The 21042-nt window shown below is 44.4% G+C and overlaps 2 protein-coding genes and 2 long non-coding RNA genes across 15 annotated transcripts in view; 2 read left to right on the forward strand and 2 right to left on the reverse strand.

Annotated features, from left to right (window-relative positions):
* Positions 1-20659, forward strand: part of LOC309710133 (cytochrome P450 2F3-like) — a 24479-nt gene extending 3820 nt beyond the window's left edge. For 8 of the 12 annotated variants that reach the window (XM_082539380.1, XM_082539383.1, XM_082539382.1 and 5 more), the window contains 11 exons: positions 2151-6162; positions 7482-7644; positions 18338-18490; positions 18587-18747; positions 18876-18944; positions 19050-19154; positions 19335-19473; positions 19734-19819; positions 19941-20042; positions 20124-20265; positions 20353-20659. In XM_082539380.1, the coding sequence (XP_082395506.1) occupies positions 6001-6162; positions 7482-7644; positions 18338-18490; positions 18587-18747; positions 18876-18944; positions 19050-19154; positions 19335-19473; positions 19734-19819; positions 19941-20042; positions 20124-20265; positions 20353-20540 (1470 nt within the window). In that variant the 5' untranslated portion in view covers positions 2151-6000 and the 3' untranslated portion in view covers positions 20541-20659. The remainder of the gene's footprint in view (positions 1-2150; positions 6163-7481; positions 7645-18337; positions 18491-18586; positions 18748-18875; positions 18945-19049; positions 19155-19334; positions 19474-19733; positions 19820-19940; positions 20043-20123; positions 20266-20352) is intronic. The other 4 variants (XM_082539385.1, XM_082539375.1, XM_082539376.1 and 1 more) reach the window with 4 other exon arrangements.
* LOC309710148 lies at positions 7701-9247 on the forward strand. Its single transcript, XR_014277662.1, has 2 exons — positions 7701-8159; positions 8978-9247. It is a non-coding gene; the product is annotated as an uncharacterized lncRNA (long non-coding RNA).
* LOC309710142 (uncharacterized protein) lies at positions 9343-11901 on the reverse strand. Its single transcript, XM_082539396.1, has 4 exons — positions 11433-11901; positions 11040-11291; positions 10382-10471; positions 9343-10209 (listed from the first exon to the last, which is right to left on the reverse strand). The coding sequence occupies exons 1-4, from the start codon at positions 11560-11562 to the stop codon at positions 9950-9952; spliced, it is 732 nt and encodes a 243-aa protein (XP_082395522.1). The 5' UTR covers positions 11563-11901; the 3' UTR covers positions 9343-9949.
* Positions 20660-20734: 75 nt separating the features above from the next.
* Positions 20735-21042, reverse strand: part of LOC309710150 — a 394879-nt gene continuing 394571 nt past the window's right edge. The window contains exon 3 of the long non-coding RNA XR_014277664.1: positions 20735-20834. This is a non-coding gene — a long non-coding RNA (uncharacterized lncRNA). The remainder of the gene's footprint in view (positions 20835-21042) is intronic.

Here is a 21042-nt window from a genome sequence, read left to right on the forward strand (position 1 = left end):
CTGTATGATGGGGTGCAGTCATGGGTCAGCAGAGTGAAGAGGAGGGGGCTCAGCACACATCCCTGCGGGGCCCCCGTGTTTAAAATGATGGTGCTGGATGTATTACTGCCGACCCGTACTGCTTGAGGTCTTCCGGTGAGGAAATCCAACAGCCAGTTGCACAGTGAGGTGTTGAGCCCCAGCTGGACCAGTTTTTGAATGAGCTGTTGGGGGATTATAGTGTTGAATGCTGAACTGAAATCTATGAACAGCATTCGAACATATGAGTCATTTTTGTCCAGGTGTGTGAGTGCCGAGTGGAGTGCAGTGGAGATGGCATCATCGGTTGAGCGGTTGGGCCGATAGGCAAACTGGAAGGGATCCAGGGAGGGGGGCAGGACAGTCTTGATGTGTTGCATGACTAGTCGTTCGAAGCACTTCATCAGGATGGGAGTAAGTGCAACAGGACGGTAGTCATTAAAGCAGGAGGGAGATGACTTTTTTGGAACCGGAATGATTGTGGTGGCTTTAAAACATGTGGGGACGACAGCCTGGATGAGTGATAAGTTGAAGATGTCTGTGAAGACATCAGTGAGTTCCACTGCACAGTCTCTCAGTGCACGACCAGGAATGTTGTCAGGACCCGGAGCTTTATGTGCATTGATCGGATCGGTACAACTCCTCCGGTTTCATATGCAAAAAAAATTATTGCGCTAGCTTACGCGGTTCCGGTTCTACAGGGATTTAAAAATAGTTACGCAAAACGGAGCGTGCTGCTCTGACCGGCTTTAAAGGGTTAACAATAACAATGTGTTGAATAATGACTTTAAAAAATAATATAAAATAGTGTGCAAATACTGATAACAGTGCAAATGTTTGCAATATAAGAAATAAATGAAAAATGTAAACATCTATGTTTAGTGAGCTTTGCAGTGTTGCTCTGTGGTGCAGCTACGACACCGTAGCAAAGTTTACACACTGTGTCTACTTGATCCACGTCTGACTCCGCGAGCCCATAATATTTCCACACCACTGAAGTTTTTTTTTTTTTACCTCTCTTTTCAACCAACGGCAGTCCACTCCTCTCCAAATAACTTCTGCTTAGCTTTCCGAGCTTCCCTCGGGTCCTCTTAATTGTTGTGACACGTGTTCGAAATGCAGAGAGGTGCGCTCGATTTGCCACACGGAGCAGCGCGAGAGTAAAGCACGAGGGAGGGGCTAATAATCGGCTCAGTCATTTTTAATGATCGTTGAAAGCCCAGATCGTAATCGAGATTACAATTCGATTAATTGAGCAGCCCTAGGCACAACACAGAAGAGCCACCTCCACAGGACAAGACTCAGCAGTCCATCTGCATCTAAAGGTCAAAGGTCACTCTTTCGAGGATGCCAATGCTCACATTTTGGACAGAGAGGACAGATGGTTTGAAAGAGGAGTGAAAGAAGCATCTATGTCCACTGTGAGCGACCATCTTTGAACAGAGGCGGGGTTTACGACACCAACTCTCTGCCATCTATAATCCAGTTTTGAGATCCTTCCCAGACGCCTTAACGCCCACTCACATCCTGGACCATCTGACCTCAGGAAATCACATGATAAGGTGGGGCCAGGTTTCACAATGAACACACCTGAAACTCTGGCTGATTGTGACCCACACCCAGTTTCACACCGTGGCTCAGGTGATTAGAGGATCATCAGGGGGTCCTTTTGTCCCTCTGTGGGGGGTCACTCCCACTGGGTTTAAATCTGGGACTCTCCACCATTTGACCTTAGAACTGAAGAAGCTTCTCGGATGAGAGGTGAAACGTCTTCAAGCAACTTAACGAAGTCCAGACGCTTTTCTTTCCAAGCTCCTTAGACTATGATGACCTGGATGACTGAGAACCTTCACAGACAATTTAAGCATTCACTGCACCTACAGTATCTACACCTGTGTGGCAAAGATACAGATGATGAAATTGACTAATAAAATATAAATAATGAAAAGAAAATCTGTAATTGAGTTTAGTACTTTTCTTTGTATGCTCGGTGCCTAGAAAAGCCCTGAATTCTGTCATATATTTACTGTAAATATATAAATGTGATGTCAATTTTCACAGAGATCATAAAGTATTTAAATCACTGCTGATAGTCTGATTGTTTATAGTTTCAAATGTTTTTGTGTCTGTAGGTCTGTCTGATGACAATTTGGAGTCCTCTGGGAGGTGAGGACACACCCACATCTGTCTACTCCCACAGTCATGGAGGGTGTTACTGTCAGGGAGAGGGGGAGGACGTGGACCCAAACACTGGACTCTTCCGAGAGAAAACTGTGAATTTACTTACAGTGAAAAATACAAACGCATGTGTACAAATCTTTGGCACTGTGTCTCCCTGAGGAGATTTCCTGAATGCCTTCCACATGGTATGAATGTCCGTGACTCCACTCTCGGGAAAAACAGACTCCGCTCCTGAACCGTAGTGCCACAACAACACACACACGTTGGCAAGACAATCCGAATAAGCGAGGTTTTTTCACACAATTAATACGGCCGTACTGACGAGGGCAAACTCAGCGATCCGGCGTCGACTGGAGCTCAGCCGCACTGCTAAATAGGGCGCTCCTGACGATCGCAATCGGCGCAGCAGGTACGGCTGCCTCCAGTGCCAGAACACTTCCGAGTTTAAAGGTCACCTGGTGTCCAAAATGTCCGGGAGCGCAAGCGTAAATAAACGCAGGGAGATGGGAAAAGAGGAAGAACACGATCAAACTCTCCACACGGACACTACAAGCAGGTCGGCCAGAGAGGACAGTTACGGTGTTGTGCCAACAACTGATTTCCAATGTTTGCCTGTGTTTTTATGTGGAATGTCTTTACCTATGATGGCAAATAGAGTTCAGTGATGAAATTATAGCAGTTTAAATATGAGCAATCAGGTTTTGGCACAACTACAGCTCTGAGTCACACACACAGGAAAAGCAGCACCTGGCCTTCGTGCAGGAGAGCGTGCCTCAGTCATGATGCACCCTACATCCGCTACTTTACTTCCTAATCTCCATCTCCTTTAACACACAATGTAAATTACTGTGGAAAAGTGTACATGTAGACAAAGTCTGTAACCTGTGCACACTTGTACTTGTTTATGAGTTACATTTAAGAAGAGTAAAGTTATTCACATCGAGTTTTTATTCTTTCGTAATATGTACCACAGTCATTCAGCTCCAGCAGTTTTTCTATCCATCTTATCAATTCCAGTCTAATCTGAATTCACTGCTCGAGTTCAGTTTGGGTCTTAAACTGCAGAGAATACCTCCTGAATCCAGTGTTTTTGCCTGATAATGGCAGAAAGCTAACAGCGGTTTTCTTCTGAGAGATGCTGCTGAGGCTGAAATTAATCCAAGAGCAACAACAACTGAAAATAAATGTGTACATAAATCTCTTGATGAATGAGTTATAGGCAAGGATATGCCCAAAAGTTCAGTTCCTCTGGATGTTTCCATGGAAAATAGTTTCATCACTCATCCAAGTGACTTCTCAAGTGTCACGGATGACTCCCACTGAGACCAGTGTGTCCAGTTAAATTCAGTCGATTTTTTAAAGGAGAGTTGTTAGATGCTGTGCTCATGAGGACAATTAGTTTTAACTTCCAGCACAACACAAAGCTGCCATATTTGATCATCAAAACACTTAACTGAGCAGAATTAAGTGAAACTGTAACATCCTCATACGATGACACACCACATCATTGTTGTGAGAATGCAAACTTTCTAATTGGAAGTTTGCACGGCTGCCAGGAAGGGACAGTTTGGTTTCTGGCTGATGTTAATGAGCGGTCGTTGCTCTCTCGTTCTCTCTGGAATGGCTGCACGGAGGATGTAACACCCAATAAGCGCTGAGGTTGGTGTCCTTGTCAGGAATCAGCCATCCTCAGCTTCCAGGTTAGGAAAATTGGAACCAGAAGATATTCAAATACATCTCTCCACAGCTGCTGATGAATTCCACAAAAAACAAAGTTTGTTAAAAACACCGATTGATCATACATTTATTCAAAAATCATTGATAAGTGGATAACTGCAATATATAGTTTATAATTTCAACAATGTCCTGTAAAAAATGGAACCATATATGTCAGATGTAGCGTGGTGCTTGTGTGAGTACTCATGTTACTAGGTGGGCAGTTCCTGCTTTAAATGCATTCACTTAGATTTAGAAATCTAAGAGGCCAGAAATGTTTGAACTCACGTATGAACCTGAACCAATAGTGTCATGATGCATGCTCGATCATCTTTGATTGAAGAGCATCACAAGTTGATCTTGTTAATCTGGACGCACCTTTTTTTTTTAGTGGGAGAAACGTTTCGTCACTCATCCAAAGAAGGTACATCCAGATGAACAGAATCAACTTTTGGGGGTTAAATCAACAGTGTCACTGCCCTCTGCTAAGACTGCAACACTGTCTTTCCCTGATGTTTGCCAGTCTGCATTGCTGACCTTCCACCTGTGTGTTGTCATTCCTCATGCGTCTTCAGTCCAAACCTTATTGGATAGTGATCACTGCCACCTGCTGGCCGGTTTAACAATTTCCAGGCAAAGATTTGAAAATTCAAACTTTTGAAGCTGGACTGTTTATTAAGCTCAGTTAAATGTGCCAAATAAAAAAAGAAATTAAATATCAAATTGCATATATGAGTTTTGACATTTTTTTTTCAATTTACTGGTCAAAACGTTATCTTGCAATTTATTTTTGGATGGTCAGGTAAAAACATCACACTCATGATGTAGTTTTCAAAAACGGAGTTTCCATCAGACTTGATCACAATTTTTGATCACTTTGAATTCCTCATCCTGTTTCACTGTTACAGTTCAAGTTTAATTTCACTCGTTTTTTTTCCTCTGATCTCTGCCTATAAAAAAAATCCCGTTTGTACTTGACCCCACCCATCGTTACTCCTCCACCCACCTGCTTCTGTGCTCATCTTTGGCCTCTTCTTTCTGCCGTCTGCTGTCCATTCACAGTCCGGCCGAAACCATGGTAACATGGTAACACTCGCTGATGATCAGTTATGAGGTGCATGTGATTATGACCGCTTACCCTAACCTCGTACAGATGTGTATGACAGATACAATAAGGGTGAAATTAGTTTCTCGGGCTTCTTCTGCATTTTGACTTTGTTATTTTTAAATAATGACGTGTGTAATGTATGATGAGTCTAATTTTACCAGTTTGTTTATTACCTGTTAAGGCGCAGATTACTCTAATTATGTCCCGATACATAACACCTTAGAGAAGATTACAGGACTGCTGTTCATGTCATGGATTCTGGGATGTTTCAGTGTTCACAGTTTTGTTTTATTTCTAGTCTGTGGTATTGATTGAGTTCGTTTTAATGTAGTTCAGTAATGTTTCTATTGTGTTTTGTATTTGTTTTATTTGTGTATCATTGCTGTAGTTTCAGCTTTGTCTAATTCCCAGTGTCTTCACTTATCTTGAGTATTTAAAGCCTCAGTTTAATAGTGCTCGTTGTCAGTGTTATCCTCCCTTAGTGCACCTTTGTTAAAGAGCTTCGATTCCACTCTTTGCTGTTTGGTTTTTTGCTCCTTGCTGCTGCCTTGTGAGTCCTCCATTTGGGGCCTTTACTGCAGTTTGCTTCAAACACTTTGCTTCAAATCTTGTTTGATTTACAATCAAACAAACCTAAAAATCATTTAAATGAGCACATTACCATGGAAACAGGAAGATACACGGGCTCTCCCCCTCTATCAGTATTCACCTCAGCTGCGATGCATTGAGAGAACTCACTGGCTTCTGTGTTTTAACATGGGCAGAGTTTAAAAAGAAAATACTCAAGTCTGACACAAAAACATATGGTTTGGTTTAACAGTGGCTCTCACTGAAAACCTGCAAAACTCCAATGGCCTCCCTCTTTAACAGCCTCTCTGAACTTTGACTCAGAGGACAAAGTAAACACTTACAAGAGACAGGGCTACTGCTACTACTAATGGCAAGTCAGCCAGCTTTCAGTACAGTCCAGTTTGACCATGTTCCTTTCTGTTGTGCTGCTGTGGCTCTGTGTTTGCTTCATTGTTCTTCAGCTCAAATCTCGGAGACCCAAGAACTTTCCACCGGGACCCCCTATCCTGCCCCTGCTAGGCAACACTTTGCAGCTGAGCCTGGAGAACCCTTTAAAGGACTTCGAAAGGGTAAGAAAAAAAATGCTGCAATAAAGAGGATTTTGTTTAAGGTGCATATTGTTATGGCACTGGTGAAATTACTACTATTAGCATTTAAATATGTCTAAATGTCTGGATGCTAATGTAGCCGGTCTGGCCTTAAACTCTTATTGCCGTTAGTTCTCTGCGTTGTGTTGTGCGAATGACCAGAGGACTCAGCTCTCACTTTGCCAGCTGGGTGGATTTATTCTCCCCGAACTGTTTAAAATAAAAACAAAACAGCACAGCGACTTCACTTTACTGGACTTCTGCATGAACACCTTCAAGGGAGAGAGAAGCATAGCGGCCCACATGAGAAGCCACCTGCATGCTCCTATGCTCTGGTCTGAGATGGCTAACTAGCATGTTACAATAAAGTGCTGTACTCGACAGAGAAACTAATTCACACTAAAACATCGAACAGAACTGTGAGACAAAATGCAGAAAGGGAACGAGCAAGATAACACTGCAGGATGGATCTTTGGTGAAATATAAATTATTTTTTAATACACCCGTTACACTAACACATCAGGAAATTTTTCTGCTTTTCCTGAAATGAATGAAACCGTTGCTGTTACAAACTGAATGAAACATAATGACAACCAAAAACATCTTGAGCTGTAAGGGCACAAATTACCTGGCAGCAACAACAGTGCACCCGTTTGCTCTGTGTGATTGCAAAACATGAACTTGGCGTCCCAGCAGTACTGCACCTCTTACACAACAGGAGTTTTCTAACATCTTTATGTAGATATTTATTAAATATGTTTATAATTTGAATGAAAGGAAGTTGTTATTTTTTGTCCTTCAAGTTATTTTAAAAACAGTTTTTTTTTTATAAACAACAGCAGACTACCAATATTTCACCAAAGTACTGCATCAGATAAGATAGTTATTCTACAATGTTGGGTGTGTGTTAGTACAACACACTCATTCGTTTCATAGTTCAGCAGTTATAAAGGAGACAAAAGGTTTTGGTGGGTTAGGACACGCGCCAGCAAGCAAACTGTCCAGGGGCGAGTCTCTTCTGGTTGGACATGAATACATTTGCATCTGATTGGCTGACAATAACCATATCACACAAAAGTGCCATTATGCCCGGTCTTAGATCATGTTACAGCAGGCTGCTATATTAGGAACCACACAAAGCTCTACACAGGAGGTTTGTCCCTAAATGCATTTTATCCTCTCTGTATGTTTTGTAATATTTAAATGCAATGTTTCTATATCATGTGCTCAGCTGTGCAAATATGTTTAGCCCACTTTAAACATATGACTTATCCTGTGCTTGTTATCGCCTTCCCTCCCAGCTGAGGAAGTCTTATGGAGATGTCTACAGTATCTTTATTGGCCCTAAACCAGCAGTAATCATCAATGGGATGAAGGCCATAAAGGAGGCCATGGTGACCAAGGCTAGTGATTTTGCTGGACGACCTCAAGACTTGTTTGTTAATGATGTCACCAAGAGTAACGGTGTGTTCACACCGAACGCGATGGACGCGAATAAAACGCCCCAAACGCCCCTAATTTGACGCGTGTACATTCGCGTCTCAACGCGTGTCCAAGAAAAATCCATCGCGCGTCAAAATATGATATTTTGACGCGCGTGACGCGCGTGAACCGGAAATGTGGGAGGAATGTGGGAGGGAGTTGTGCCAGACCTGGTTTTGCAAGATGGCAGCTATCGAGCTAGCGCTTGAAGAGAGAGTCTCCCTTCTCTATGTACTGTGGAGAGCAGAGCAGCAGCGTAAAAGACGTCCTCGCCGTACCTGGGTCCATCAGGTCCTCCAGGCGCGTGAGCAGTTTGGTGAGTTTCACCATTTGCTCCAGGAGCTGCGCCTGGATGACGGCAGATTCCAGCGATATCATCGTCTGTCACCCGGCCAGTTTGAGGACCTGCTTTCCCGTGTCGGTCCCAGAATCGCCCGCCTAGACACCAATTACAGGCGCTCAATCCCACCTGCAGAGCGCCTGTCCGTCTGCCTGAGGTTAGTAAAAGTGGTCAATACGGTAGTCCTTTATTGATACCTGTGCTAATATATGCTAAACCATCCATTTATACACTGCTAACATGGATGTGCTATGCTAACAGTGAATGCTGTCGGTGTTTACTGATGGCATAGCACATCCATGTTAGCAGTGTATCGTGTATACACTGCTAACATGGATGTGCTATAACAGTGAATGCTGTCGGCGTGTATAAACTATCGTTTATACACTGCTAACATGGATGTGCTATGCTAACAGTGAATGCTGTCGGCGTTTACTGATGGCATAGCACATCCATGTTAGCAGTGTATCGTGTATACACTGCTAACATGGATGTGCTATGCTAACAGTGAATGCTGTCGGCGTGTATAAACTATCGTTTATACACTGCTAACATGGATGTGCTATGCTAACAGTGAATGCTGTCGGCGTTTACTGATGGCATAGCACATCCATGTTAGCAGTGTATCGTGTATACACTGCTAACATGGATGTGCTATAACAGTGAATGCTGTCGGCGTGTATAAACTATCGTTTATACACTGCTAACATGGATGTGCTATGCTAACAGTGAATGCTGTCGGCGTTTACTGATGGCATAGCACATCCATGTTAGCAGTGTATCGTTTATACACTGCTAACATGGATGTGCTATGCTAACAGTGAATGCTCTCGGTGTTTACCGATAGCAAACTGGTACTGTTTATAATATTTCTAGTGATACTCAGATGGTCTCATCAAGTCCCGATTTAATTTAATTCGATTTATGCTGTTATCAGTTCAGTGGTTGAATGATAGCATGGCTGTGGTGTCATAGGTATGGTGAGCCAGATCATCCCCCAGGTAGCGACGGCCATCTGGGACTGTCTAGTGGACGATTTCACGGCTGTGCCTTCAACTGAAGACTGGCGGTCCATCAGAGAGGGATTCCAGGAGCGCTGGAACTTCCCCCTCTGTTGTGGAGCTCTGGATGGGAAGCACGTCCAGACGAAGGCACCCCCCAACTCAGGATCCATGTTCCACAACTACAAGGGAACTTTCTCCTTTTTAAAATTTTCTTAATAAATGGATCTCTACTCCAAAATAACCTAACCTCTCTTTATTCTCTTAAGTAACTTGTCTTCACTATGTTCCTATAACCAGTGTGATGCAAAAGTTTGAGCAACCTTATTAATAGTCATTATTTTCCTGTATGAATCGGTTACAGTAAAAAATGTCAATTACATATATCATATAGGAGACACACACATTGATATACACTACATATTTATGTTATTTCTCTTTTTATGTGTTGCCAATATATGCACCTGCTTTATTTAGTGTAAAGTTATTGCACACTTTCTGTAAATCCAGTGAACTGCATTTCACTTCTCAAATATCACTGTGTGTGTCTCCTATATGATGTATTTAACTGACAATTTAAATTGTGACAAATAACGATTTGTACAGGACAATGATGGCTATTAACAAGGTTGCCCAAACTTTTGCATCCCACTGTATCAGTATATTTTGTCATTAGTATAATATGAAATAAATTCTACTTGTGTCAAGTCGGGTGCCAATATTTGCTGTGTAGTAGAACAGAGACATTTGTCATTATAAATGTTTATTTGATAAAATATATAAATTCAGTAATAAAAAGATTCAACATAAATATATGAAATTTAACTATTTACAGAGAGACAGGAATAAAAAGGACCCAGCTTGGAGTGGAAGAGCCTCAGGGGAGAAGGAGGAGAAGAATAAGAACATTGTTTCTGCCCTGGAGAGCTGCTGCCTCATCAGAAAACTACTGATCATTAGGGTCCAATGTTTCCAAATTTAGCACAGCTGTGCTGTTGTCAAAAACTAATTTATGAATTTGGAATTTCACGAATTCTCGTGTCTGAGGCGGCATGCTCTCCAGAGCAGGAACAAGGCCGAGGAGGAAATACTCTGTTGCAGACGGGCGTGGCCTCTTTAGGGACTCCAGGATAGCCAGCTCCACCGCCGATGGACCATCCTGGGACCCTTCCCTCGACCGCCTTCGAGCTCTCCTCCTCTGTGGGCCTGTAAAAAACAGAACAAAACACCACAAAGAAATGAGAAGGCTGCTACTAGATTTTCATTTTCAAAATTGAAAAAAAAACAGGATATGAACAGATTGGTTGTAGATATTTAGTAAAGGTGATCACAAGGGAATCCAAGCAAGTAAAAAGCTATCAGTGCTTGATGTTCATACCTGTGGGTGCAGCAGCAGGAGTGGAGGGACCAGGGACTGGGGAGTCAGGAGAAGCAACAGGGGAGGACTCTGCTGCATGATAACTTGACTCTATCAAGACAATATTAAATGTTAACAGGTTGAAGACAATAGTCATAGAGAATATTATATTATTATATACTTATTATTATATACAGTGGTCTCCCATTTATTGCAGCACATGAACAGTAGTCACAGTTCTCACAAGTTGATTCTCAAAGTGCAAACCTTTGTCGATTTTAAAACGTAAAAGTATTATGCAGCGCTTTTTCTCCGTCTGCGGCGCCACTTTCGTGCGCCTTTTTCGCTCCCGGTGCAGGTGTCTATTTCCGAATGAGGGTCATAGTTATGAGTGTTTTTGTGCTGTTTTTTTCTATTTGAAGTGATGGTTATCAAAACCAAACATGATAAGTTTGGCAAGCGCAGGAGACACGACACGGAGGAGATTTGTCATTTGGGCTGCAGAATGCAATGCGCATCGTTGAAAGCTGTACGGTGCAATAAAAAAAATCAGCGAAAAGGCGAGGCAGTGACGGATGAACAGCGGGACTACTTTATACTGTTTATTAATAAACAAAATATATTCCTGTATGACAACACGCATAAATTAACTGCCTACATTAATTAATTGTAAACATACCTTCTGACTGACACTCCCCTGCTGCCTCTTCGGGCTGTCCCTGGTCCTCGGGGGAGAAGTTCTCCACGGTCCGCACCATATTACCGCTGGTCTCCCGCGGGGTGAGGAAGGGGTCCAGAAACCCCATGACCGCGAAGAACTTCCATCTCCTCCCCGATCCTGCTGCAGACCCACTCCTCTTCTCCTTCTCTGACCTCTTCTCCTTATTATATGTGTCCCTGAGGCTCTTCCACTTTCTCCTGCAGATGTCCTCTGAATAAACGCATTATCTGGTTAGCGGAAAGGTATTTGTACAACAGTGGGAAAATCGCGGGACAGTAGGCGCGCTTGCTAGCTTTTGCACGGCTTCATCGGGTCAGTCTGAAAATTAAAAAGAAGAAGGAATGAACTTACCAGGTTGCCCGATCTCCTCACTTATGTGTCTCCAAGCTAGGTCCTTTTTATTCCTGTCTCGGTAGAAATAGGAGCTGGCATCATATAGCTCGGGGTGGTTAGCCACGGCGCTGATCAGCTTTTCCTCCATACTGAATGAAGAATGAAGGGCTTTGGCTGGATCTGCCCCTTTGACCTAGGTAACAGCCACGTCACCAGGCTCCTGATTGGTTGTCGCGGCGCGATTTGACGCTGGAGTTCAGATTTTTCCAACTCGAGCGGTAGACGCGAAACGCGCGTATGCACAAAGTGCAACACAAAAACTCACGCGCGTGGTTTTATTCGCGCGTCAAACGCGCCTGACGCGCTACACTGACGCGCGTTTCGCGCGTCAAACGCGCCTGACGCGCTACACTGACGCGCGTTTCACGCGTTTTGGCGTTTTCGCGACGCAAATCTGCTTCCGAATTTTCGCGGGACCCGCAATCGCGCGTCATCGCGCCTTTCCATTGACTTTACATGTAAACCTGACGCTCTATTCGCGTCCATCGCGTTCGGTGTGAACACACCGTAAAGGTAGGAATGGATGTTTGTGTCTGTGTGTGCCTGTATGTCTGTGTCTATATGTCAGGTTGAGTATCAGACGCCACCTCTCTGGGGACATCTCAGGCCCTCCAAGGTTTGGAGGCCTATCTCCCCCCACCACCACTTCCCCTGCCAATGGCGGACTCCCTCAGGTGTCGGTGCGTTGGTGGTTCTTTGTGTCTGGGGGTGGGCGTCCGGGTACACACCGGCTCACTCCTTGGCGGCCGCTTATCGGGGCCTGGAGCCTGGGGCTCGCTCGGGCCACTTCGGAGGTGGGGTGCCCCCGGCCTCTCGGCCTGGGGCTCGGTCACTCAGGCACAGCTGGCTGCCGGCGGAGCTCACGGGCGCGTCACTGCAACTCCCCCTGGCTTCTGCTCCACGGCTGCTGAGTGAGCCCTCATCTGGGACTCTCCTCAGCTCTTTCTGGGACAGTGGCGCGGCTGCCCCTCTGTTGGTCTTCCTTGGTCTCTTGTGTTCTGGGGGCCTCTGGATGTCTGGAGTTTTGATCTCCTCCATACCTGCTTCATACCCTGGAGGACGGGGCTGTGGCCCCCCCACACTCCCTAGCAGATCGTTACATGGAGAAACCTTTGGAATGCAAGCATGCTGATCCACACAGGTGTGCACACAGGTGTACACACGGGTATTCACAGACGCGGACTACACCTTTCTTGGCTGCTGCCTCAAAGCACATTGTGCGCTGTCTATCTTGCGTGCTGCACAATATCGTTTATTATTTAGTATCTACTGATATCTACTGCTAGCTAGTTTATTGTGATGGTGCCGTTTTTTTTATTATGTTGCTCTTTGTTGTTTGCTTTCTCTTCTGTTTTTTTTCTCCATACAGGTGACCCAGGTGTTTTTCTTTCTTTCTTCTCCCCCTTCTCACCGTCTCTTCTCCCCTTTGGTTTTCTTTCTCTCCCTCTCTTTCTTTCATTCTTTCTCCCTGTCCTATCCCCCAGTCATGTCTGTCCCGTTTGTAGCAACTGAAAATAAAATAAATTCATAATTATAATAAAGGTCAATCCAATGGGCCAATATGGCAAGGCCATGATGATCCACTTGGTAAAATAAATCCGCTTGGCATCTTTCTTGGCCTTAAGACAACAATTCTGATGCTAAAGATCCAAAAGGGACACAAAAAAACAACAACAAAAAAAAAGATGTCACCAAGAATAAAGGTAAAGCAGGTATTATATTGTATAGGACACATTTTTGTCTTTATATTTTTATCATTTGGTAAGCAGTATATGCATATTTCACCTTTGTTCTTCTTGCATTATTATCTCAGGAAATGACTTTGAGGTAACACTCAGATAAGAGTGTTTTATACACTGTGTCAGTAACATGTCACAGTAGTATTTGACATGTGAAACAAATGAAAAGGAAATAAGAGCACTTTGTGTATGTCTTTGTAAAAGGCATCTCAACATAGTGTGCAAAAATCACAGAGCGTAAGCATGTTGGAAATATGATACACTGATAAAAAAGCATCTGAAAGAGGCAAAACAGTGAGAGTTAAACCGTGGCTACACCAGAGTTTGTTTCTCTTTAAGAAAACCAGTTTTTTGTTCAGTGTTCATGTGAAACAGGACGTGTGGCAGGCAGAGAGTGAACCCAGTGTGCAGGACTCAGCAGATACACTTAGATCACATCTTTATTAATGCTGGAAATGAGACAAAGCAACTATCCATCCATCTTCATCCGCTTTATCCGAGGCCGGGTCGCGGGGGCAGCAGCCTAAGCAGAGAGGCCCAGACCTCCCTCTCCCCAGCCACCTCCTCCAGCTTATCCGGGGGAACACCAAGGCGTTCCCAGGCCAGCCGAGAGATATAATCTCTCCAGCGTGTCCTGGGTCTGCCCCGGGGCCTCCTCCTGGTGGGACATGCCTGGAACACCTCACCCAGGAGGCGCCCAGGGGGCATCCTTGTCAGATGCCCGAACCACCTCAGCTGGCTCCTTTCGATGTGGAGCAGCAGCGGCTCTACTCTGAGCCCCTCCCGGATGGCCGAACTTCTCACCCTATCTCTAAGGGAGAGGCCAGCCACCCTTCGGAGGAAGCTCATTTCCACCGCTTGTATCCGCGATCTCGTTCTTTCAGTCACTACCCACAGCTCGTGGCCATAGGTGAGGGTAGGGACGTAGATCGACCGGTAAATTGAGAGCTTCGCTTTTACACTCAGCTCCCTCTTCACCACGACGGACCGGTGCAGCGTCCGCATTACTGCAGCTGCAGCCCCAATCCGTCTGTCGATCTCCGGCTCCCTTCTCCCATCACTCGCGAACAAGACCCCGAGATACTTGAACTCCTCCACTTGGGGCAGGAACTCATCCCCGACCCGGAGTGGGCACTCCACCCTTTTCCGGCTGAGAACCATGGCCTCAGATTTGGAGGTGCTGATCCTCATTCCCGCTGCTTCACACTAGGCTGCGAACCGTTCCAGTGCGAGCTGGAGGCCCTCACCCGATGAAGCCAACAGAAACACATCATCCGCAAAAATCAGAGATGAGATTCTGAGCCCACCAAAGTTAAAGCCCTCCACCACTTCGCTGCACCTAGAAATCCTGTCCATAAAAATTATGAACAGAATCGGAGACAAAGGGCAGCCCTGGCGGAGCCCATCACCCACCGGGAATGAGTCCGACTTATTGCCGGCAATGCGAACCAAGCTCTTGCAACGGTTGTATAGGGATCGTATGGCCCGTAGCAATGGGCCAGACACCCCATACTCCCGCAACACCTCCCACAGGACACCCTGAGGGACACGGTCGAATGCCTTCTCCAAGTCCACAAAACACATGTAGACTGGTTGGGCAAACTCCCATGCACCCTCAAGTATCCTCGAGAGGATAAAGAGCTGGTCCAGTGTTCCGCGACCAGGACGAAAACCGCATTGTTCCTCCTGTATCCGAGGTTCGACTATGGAGACTCTGAACATGGTCCATTCGGACTCAATGTCCCCAGTCTCCCTCGGAATGCTGTTGAAGCTCTGCCGGAGGTGTGCGTTGAAGATCTCGCGGACTGGGCCTCTGCTAGACGTTCCCAGCACACCCTCACTACGCGTTTAGGTGCACCGGGTCTGTCCAGCGTTTTCAGCAGGTTGGTTCCAGAGTCCAAGCCATGCGTAGAGGTGAGCCCGACTATATCTAGCCGGTACCTCTCAACCTCACGCACAAACTCAGGCTCCTTCCCCACCAGAGAGGTGAAAGTGAAACCAACTAGGCTGTTTGATCGAAACTTAAAGTGTGGTGTGACGTGAGAGCAAGTATATAAATAACTAGGCTTCCGTTTGTGCTTCAGACCTGGAGTTGTGTGTTTTGTCTTAAGGTCTCCATATCCAGAAATGTAGAATAAAGATCATTTTTTAAAGTAAAAGACCACTTTGAGCCGTGTCTTTCTTGGCCCTAAAGAATCGAAAAGAACTGAAATTTAATACCCGGTAACACTATCCCGGGCAGGGTAAATTGTTCCCTCGATGTTTTCTTCATAAGGGTCTTTTGAAAGCAACTAAACAAAGAGAAAACACTGTTACGACCCATCTAGGGCCAGGCAATAACACGAGTGAGGCACTCGCGCTCCCCCCAAACACCCAAGCAGCGGCAGGGAACAAATCTGTTCTTTACAGTGGGGCAAAAAAGTATTTAGTCAGTACCGATTGTGCAAGTTCCCCCACTTAAAATGATGACAGAGGTCAGTAATTTGCACCAGAGGTACACTTCAACTGTGAGAGACAGAATGTGAAAAAAAAAAAATCCATGAATTCACATGGTAGGATTTGTAAAGAATTTATTCGTAAATCAGGGTGGAAAATAAGTATTTGGTCACCTCAAACAAGGAAAATCTCTGGCTCTCACAGACCTGTAACGTCCTCTGTAAGAAGCTTTTCTGTCCCCCACTCGTTACCTGTATGAATGGCACCTGTTTGAACTCATCATCTGTATAAAAGACACCTGTCCACAGCCTCAAACAGTCAGACTCCAAACTCCGCCATGGCCAAGACCAAAGAGCTTTCGAAGGACACCAGGAAAAGTATTGTAGACCTGCACCAGACTGGGAAGAGTGAATCTACAATAGGCAAGCAGCTTGGTGTGAAAAAACCAACTGTGGGAGCAATCATCAGAAAATGGAAGACATACAAGACCACTGATAATCTCCCTCGATCTGGGGCTCCACGCAAGATCTCATCCCGTGGGGTCAAAATGATCATGAGAACGGTGAGCAAAGATCCCAGAACCACACGGGGGGACCTGGTGAATGACCTGCAGAGAGCTGGGACCAAAGTAACAAAGGTCACCATCAGTAACACACTACAACGGCAGGGAATCAAATCCCGCAGTGCCAGACGTGTTCCGCTGCTGAAGCCAGTGCATGTCCAGGCCCGTCTGAAGTTTGCCAGAGAGCACATGGATGATACAGCAGAGGATTGGGAGAATGTCATGTGGTCAGATGAAACCAAAGTAGAACTTTTTGGTATAAACTCAACTCGTCGTGTTTGGAGGAAGAAGAATACTGAGTTGCATCCCAAGAACACCATACCTACTGTGAAGCATGGGGGTGGAAACATCATGCTATGGGGCTGTTTTTCTGCCAAGGGGACAGGACGACTGATCCGTGTTAAGGACAGAATGAATGGGGCCATGTATCGTGAGATTTTGAGCCAAAACCTCCTTCCATCAGTGAGAACTTTGAAGATGAAACGAGGCTGGGTCTTCCAACATGACAATGATCCAAAACACACCGCCCGGGCAACAAAGGAGTGGCTCCGTAAGAAGCATTTGAAAGTCCTGGAGTGGCCTAGCCAGTCTCCAGACCTCAACCCCATAGAAAATCTGTGGCGGGAGTTGAAAGTCCGTGTTGCTTGGCGACAGCCCCAAAACATCACTGCTCTCGAGAAGATCTGCATGGAGGAATGGGCCAAAATACCAGCTACTGTGTGTGCAAACCTGGTAAAGACCTATAGTAAACGTTTGACCTCTGTTATTGCCAACAAAGGTTATGTTACAAAGTATTGAGTTGTATTTTTGTTATTGACCAAATACTTATTTTCCACCCTGATTTACCAATAAATTCTTTACAAATCCTACCATGTGGATTCATGGATTTTTTTTTCACATTCTGTCTCTCACAGTTGAAGTGTACCTCTGGTGCAAATTACTGACCTCTGTCATCATTTTAGGTGGGGGAACTTGCACAATCGGTGGCTGACTAAATACTTTTTTGCCCCACTGTATAATGTGACAACAAAACGGGAATGTCAACACTTCAGGGTGAGCCAAGGCCAAAATAATAAACAAAGCTAAAATCGAAACAAATCCCGCACCCCTGACCTTACCAAAAGTCAAAAGTAACGACAGGGTCTGACCTCCTTAACTAATTCAAAACAGGAGAAAACTGGTGGTCAAAAGAAATGGCAGCTCACCCCTACCCACTCCACTTCCACAACTGTCAAAACAGCACTGCAGGGGTACACTGCTGGGTCGTGAGGAGAAACGCGAGAACCTCTCCCACCGCAGCACTCCAGCCTCCTTTTAATGGGCTGGAACCAGTCACGTCGGAGCTGTATATCCACACACCAATCGGAGCAGGGCCCTGGCACAGCTGAATTAACATAAACAGATGCATTGACTGCACAAAACAAACACATAAAAATAGGGTCAAAGACCCCAGACCAGACAGTTCAGGCTCCACCAGCCTCCTGAAAGCCAGGTTGCTTCACTTTTCTAGTCAAACACTTAAAAAGAGGCAGCATGGCGGCTCAGTGGTTGTCTGGTGGTCTCCCTGTGTCTGCGTGGCTTTTCTCCTGGTTCTCTCTCCCAGAAGGTTGATTCTGTTCATCTAGACATAGTGTTTTCAATGGGAGAAACGTCTTCTTCAGTCTTACTTACATGGATGATTGAGCATGCACCAAGACATTTTAATCCTGGTTCTCTGGTTTCTTCCGTCATTAAAACATGCTCTCTGTGTCGGAGCATGTCACTCTCATCAAAGACCTTTTTAATCTCAAGAGTGTAACTTCTTGGTCAAATAAAAGATGAAATAAATATTACTAATACTAAATTCTTGAACTTTGCTGACAATGTCCAATTGTGTAGTTTGGCACTGTTAACACGACAATCCCAAACTAGATACTGCATGTGTACCATCAGCATGACTCTGTAAAGTGTAATGGTACTAAAAAGGTCTGCATGCAGTTTATACCTGTCACCCAGCGATTTTAGTGAATTTTCTCTACATTAACACAATTTAGAGTTCTAGAACATAACAGCAGTGATGATCAAAGGTTCAAATAGATGATTCTTAAGTTTGTTGTTCCCCTTTTGTGTTGGTGAACTTGTTGTAGGGGTTATTCTGGCAGATTATGGCTCTAGTTGGAGGGAACATCGTCGCTTTGCTCTGATGACTTTGAGGAACTTTGGTCTGGGGAAGAACTCGATGGAGGACAGGATTCATGAAGAGATTAAATACACCGTCAGTACCCTGGAAAAGAGCATTGGTATGTCATTTAACATAGAATTGTTCATTGTGCTGTTGTTTCTGTTGTTCTTGTGTATTCCTTTGGTTTTTATAACTTACATTACGCCTCCCACAGGTAAAACCATGAGTCCTCAAGTTATGTTTCACAATGCAGCGTCCAACATCATCTGCCAGGTCCTGTTCGCTAGACGCTACGAGTATGACAATGCGCTAATCAAAGTGATTGTTAGGTGCTTCACTGAGAATTCCAAGATAGCCAATGGCCCGTGGGCTATGGTGAGTAAAACAGCAACAAAATGATAAAATAAAAGAAATGACTTAATTATTGCAAATACAGCGTCCTGTAACCATCTTCTGTTACAACTGAAGCATAGAGGAAAATAAACGATTGTCCTTCTTTGCAGCTGTATGACTCTTTTCCTTTAATTCGTTACCTACCACTGCCCTTCATGAAAGCCTTCAAGAATGCAGAGGTAACATTTAAAATCCCTTTAATTACATTGAAATAATCTGTGGATTTCATCAATATTAAGAAAAAGTCAATGCTAATACAGTCATAGTTACTTGTGTTTTTTTAGACAGTTGAAAATCTTGTAAATGAGTTTATAAGAGAGCACAAGAAGACCCGAGTTCCCGGAGAGCCACGGGACTTTGTTGACTGCTATCTGGATGAACTGGAGAAGGTGAGTGTGAAATGAGGAGTTTACTATCCCAGATATTATAATAAAGCAATTGATTACATTTAAAATAACTAGAAAAAATAGATTTTACATTAAGGAGACTACACATATGGCTGTGACCTTTTCACCCTGTAACAACAAAGTTGAATTTCCTTATTTGCATAAATCATTCCTCTGACTCAGAGAGGCGATGATGGGTCTTCATTTTCAGAAGACCGGATCTGTCTGTACGCTTTAGACCTTCACTTTGCTGGCACTGACACTACATCCAACACCCTACTTACTGGATTTCTTTACCTTATGAACTATCCGCATGTACAAGGTAAACCTGCATATTTTCTTCTTTTCTTTCAGTTCAACTGATGTTTGTCCATTTAAAATTGGTTGCACTTACCTTTGTGTGACACATGCCACTTATATGCTGTAGACTATGACAATCAATGGAAAGCAACTATTTTCAGCCGATTGGTTTAACTCAACATACTGCTGATTCACTGAACATATTTGGTATAATGTTGTTGTGTATCATTGCTTGTGGTGACTGCAGTGTGTAGACGGTAACGTGTTGCCCTGCTCTGGCAGAACGGTGTCAGCGGGAGATAGACCGAGTGTTGGAAGGGAAAGACCGGGTCAGTTTTGAGGACAGACACAATATGCCCTACGTGCAGGTGCCGTACAGCAAAGTTTTATTCACTATTGAACTTATTTTTAAGGTTCCCACCTGGTTCTGGGTGCACACATACATTCTGCTCCAAGCCAAAGCATGAGAAATGTCTTCTCTTCATCCAGGCTGTGATTCATGAGATACAGAGAGTTGCCAACACTGTTCCTCTCAGTGTCTTCCACTGCACCACTAAAGACACAGAGCTGATGGGTTATTCCATTCCCAAGGTAAGGGCCAACTGGTTAAATAGGTAGAGGCAATAAAGTGACGAGCATCCTTAATGGTTTTGAGGTTGATTTCGTCCTCAGGGAACAATGATCATCGAGAATCTGACCTCAGTGCTCAGCGAGGAGGGACAGTGGAAATTCCCTCATGAATTCAACCCTGAAAACTTCCTCGATGACAAAGGAGAGTTTGTTAAACCAGAGGCCTTCATGCCTTTCTCTGCAGGTACATGAAGACACGATTCACATACCGACATAGATGATTAAATCTTCTGTCGTAGATGATACTGAGGTATTTTTTTCAACGTCTCAGGTCCTCGGGTGTGTCTCGGGGAAGGTCTGGCTCGCATGGAGCTCTTCCTCATCATGGTGACTCTGCTGAGGAAGTTCAAGTTCATCTGGCCCGAGGACGCAGGAGAACCAGACTTCACTCCAGTCTATGGGGTCACTCTGACTCCCAAACCTTACCGCATGAAAGTCCAACTCAGAACGCCGCAGTGAGGTCACAAACTAACCATGGAAATCCTGGAAATCCTGGTGGGAACGCATCTGGGATACTATTAAGTGAAAGATTATAGAGCATTCCAGTTTTTGTCTTCTGTTGTATTATTGAAACAAGAAATAAACACATGAAACTCCCCTTTATGTTTCTAACAGTTCCTGCAGTCTAAATATTTATTTTCACACAGTCCTTTTTTTCTTACTGTAGCATCCCCGGTTGAAAAGATGGTCTCTCAAACTGATGGTTCACAATCCTTTTATTAAACAGCCGTGTATGTGAACACACCGTAAGAGCTACAACATACAGAATAAAAGACTATTAGTAAATCAAACAGTGTGTTACCTTTAACCCTTTGACTTATTCATTTATTACAAATTAATTCTCCTTACCTTACATAACAAATAACACTAAAACTTGTAAATTATTGCATATAACAGGGAAATCGTTGCATCGCTGCCTAAACATGACGAGGTACGTTAGCGCCCTCTAGTGGGTGAAAAC

The sequence above is a fragment of the Aulonocara stuartgranti genome (assembly GCF_965226115.1).
Source record: "Aulonocara stuartgranti genome assembly, chromosome: 7".
Taxonomy (NCBI): Eukaryota; Metazoa; Chordata; class Actinopteri; order Cichliformes; family Cichlidae; genus Aulonocara; species Aulonocara stuartgranti.

Excerpts from the sequence above, each read along its gene's own strand:
- LOC309710142 (XM_082539396.1), bottom strand. The coding sequence starts at position 11,562 with ATGGAGGAAAAGCTGATCAGCGCCGTGGCTAACCACCCCGAGCTATAT. Across the intron at positions 11,292-11,432 it reads TGAGGAGATCGGGCAACCTG|AGGACATCTGCAGGAGAAAG; the intron begins GTAAGTTCATTC and ends GCGTTTATTCAG. Across the intron at positions 10,472-11,039 it reads AGGGGAGTGTCAGTCAGAAG|AGTCAAGTTATCATGCAGCA; the intron begins GTATGTTTACAA and ends TTGTCTTGATAG.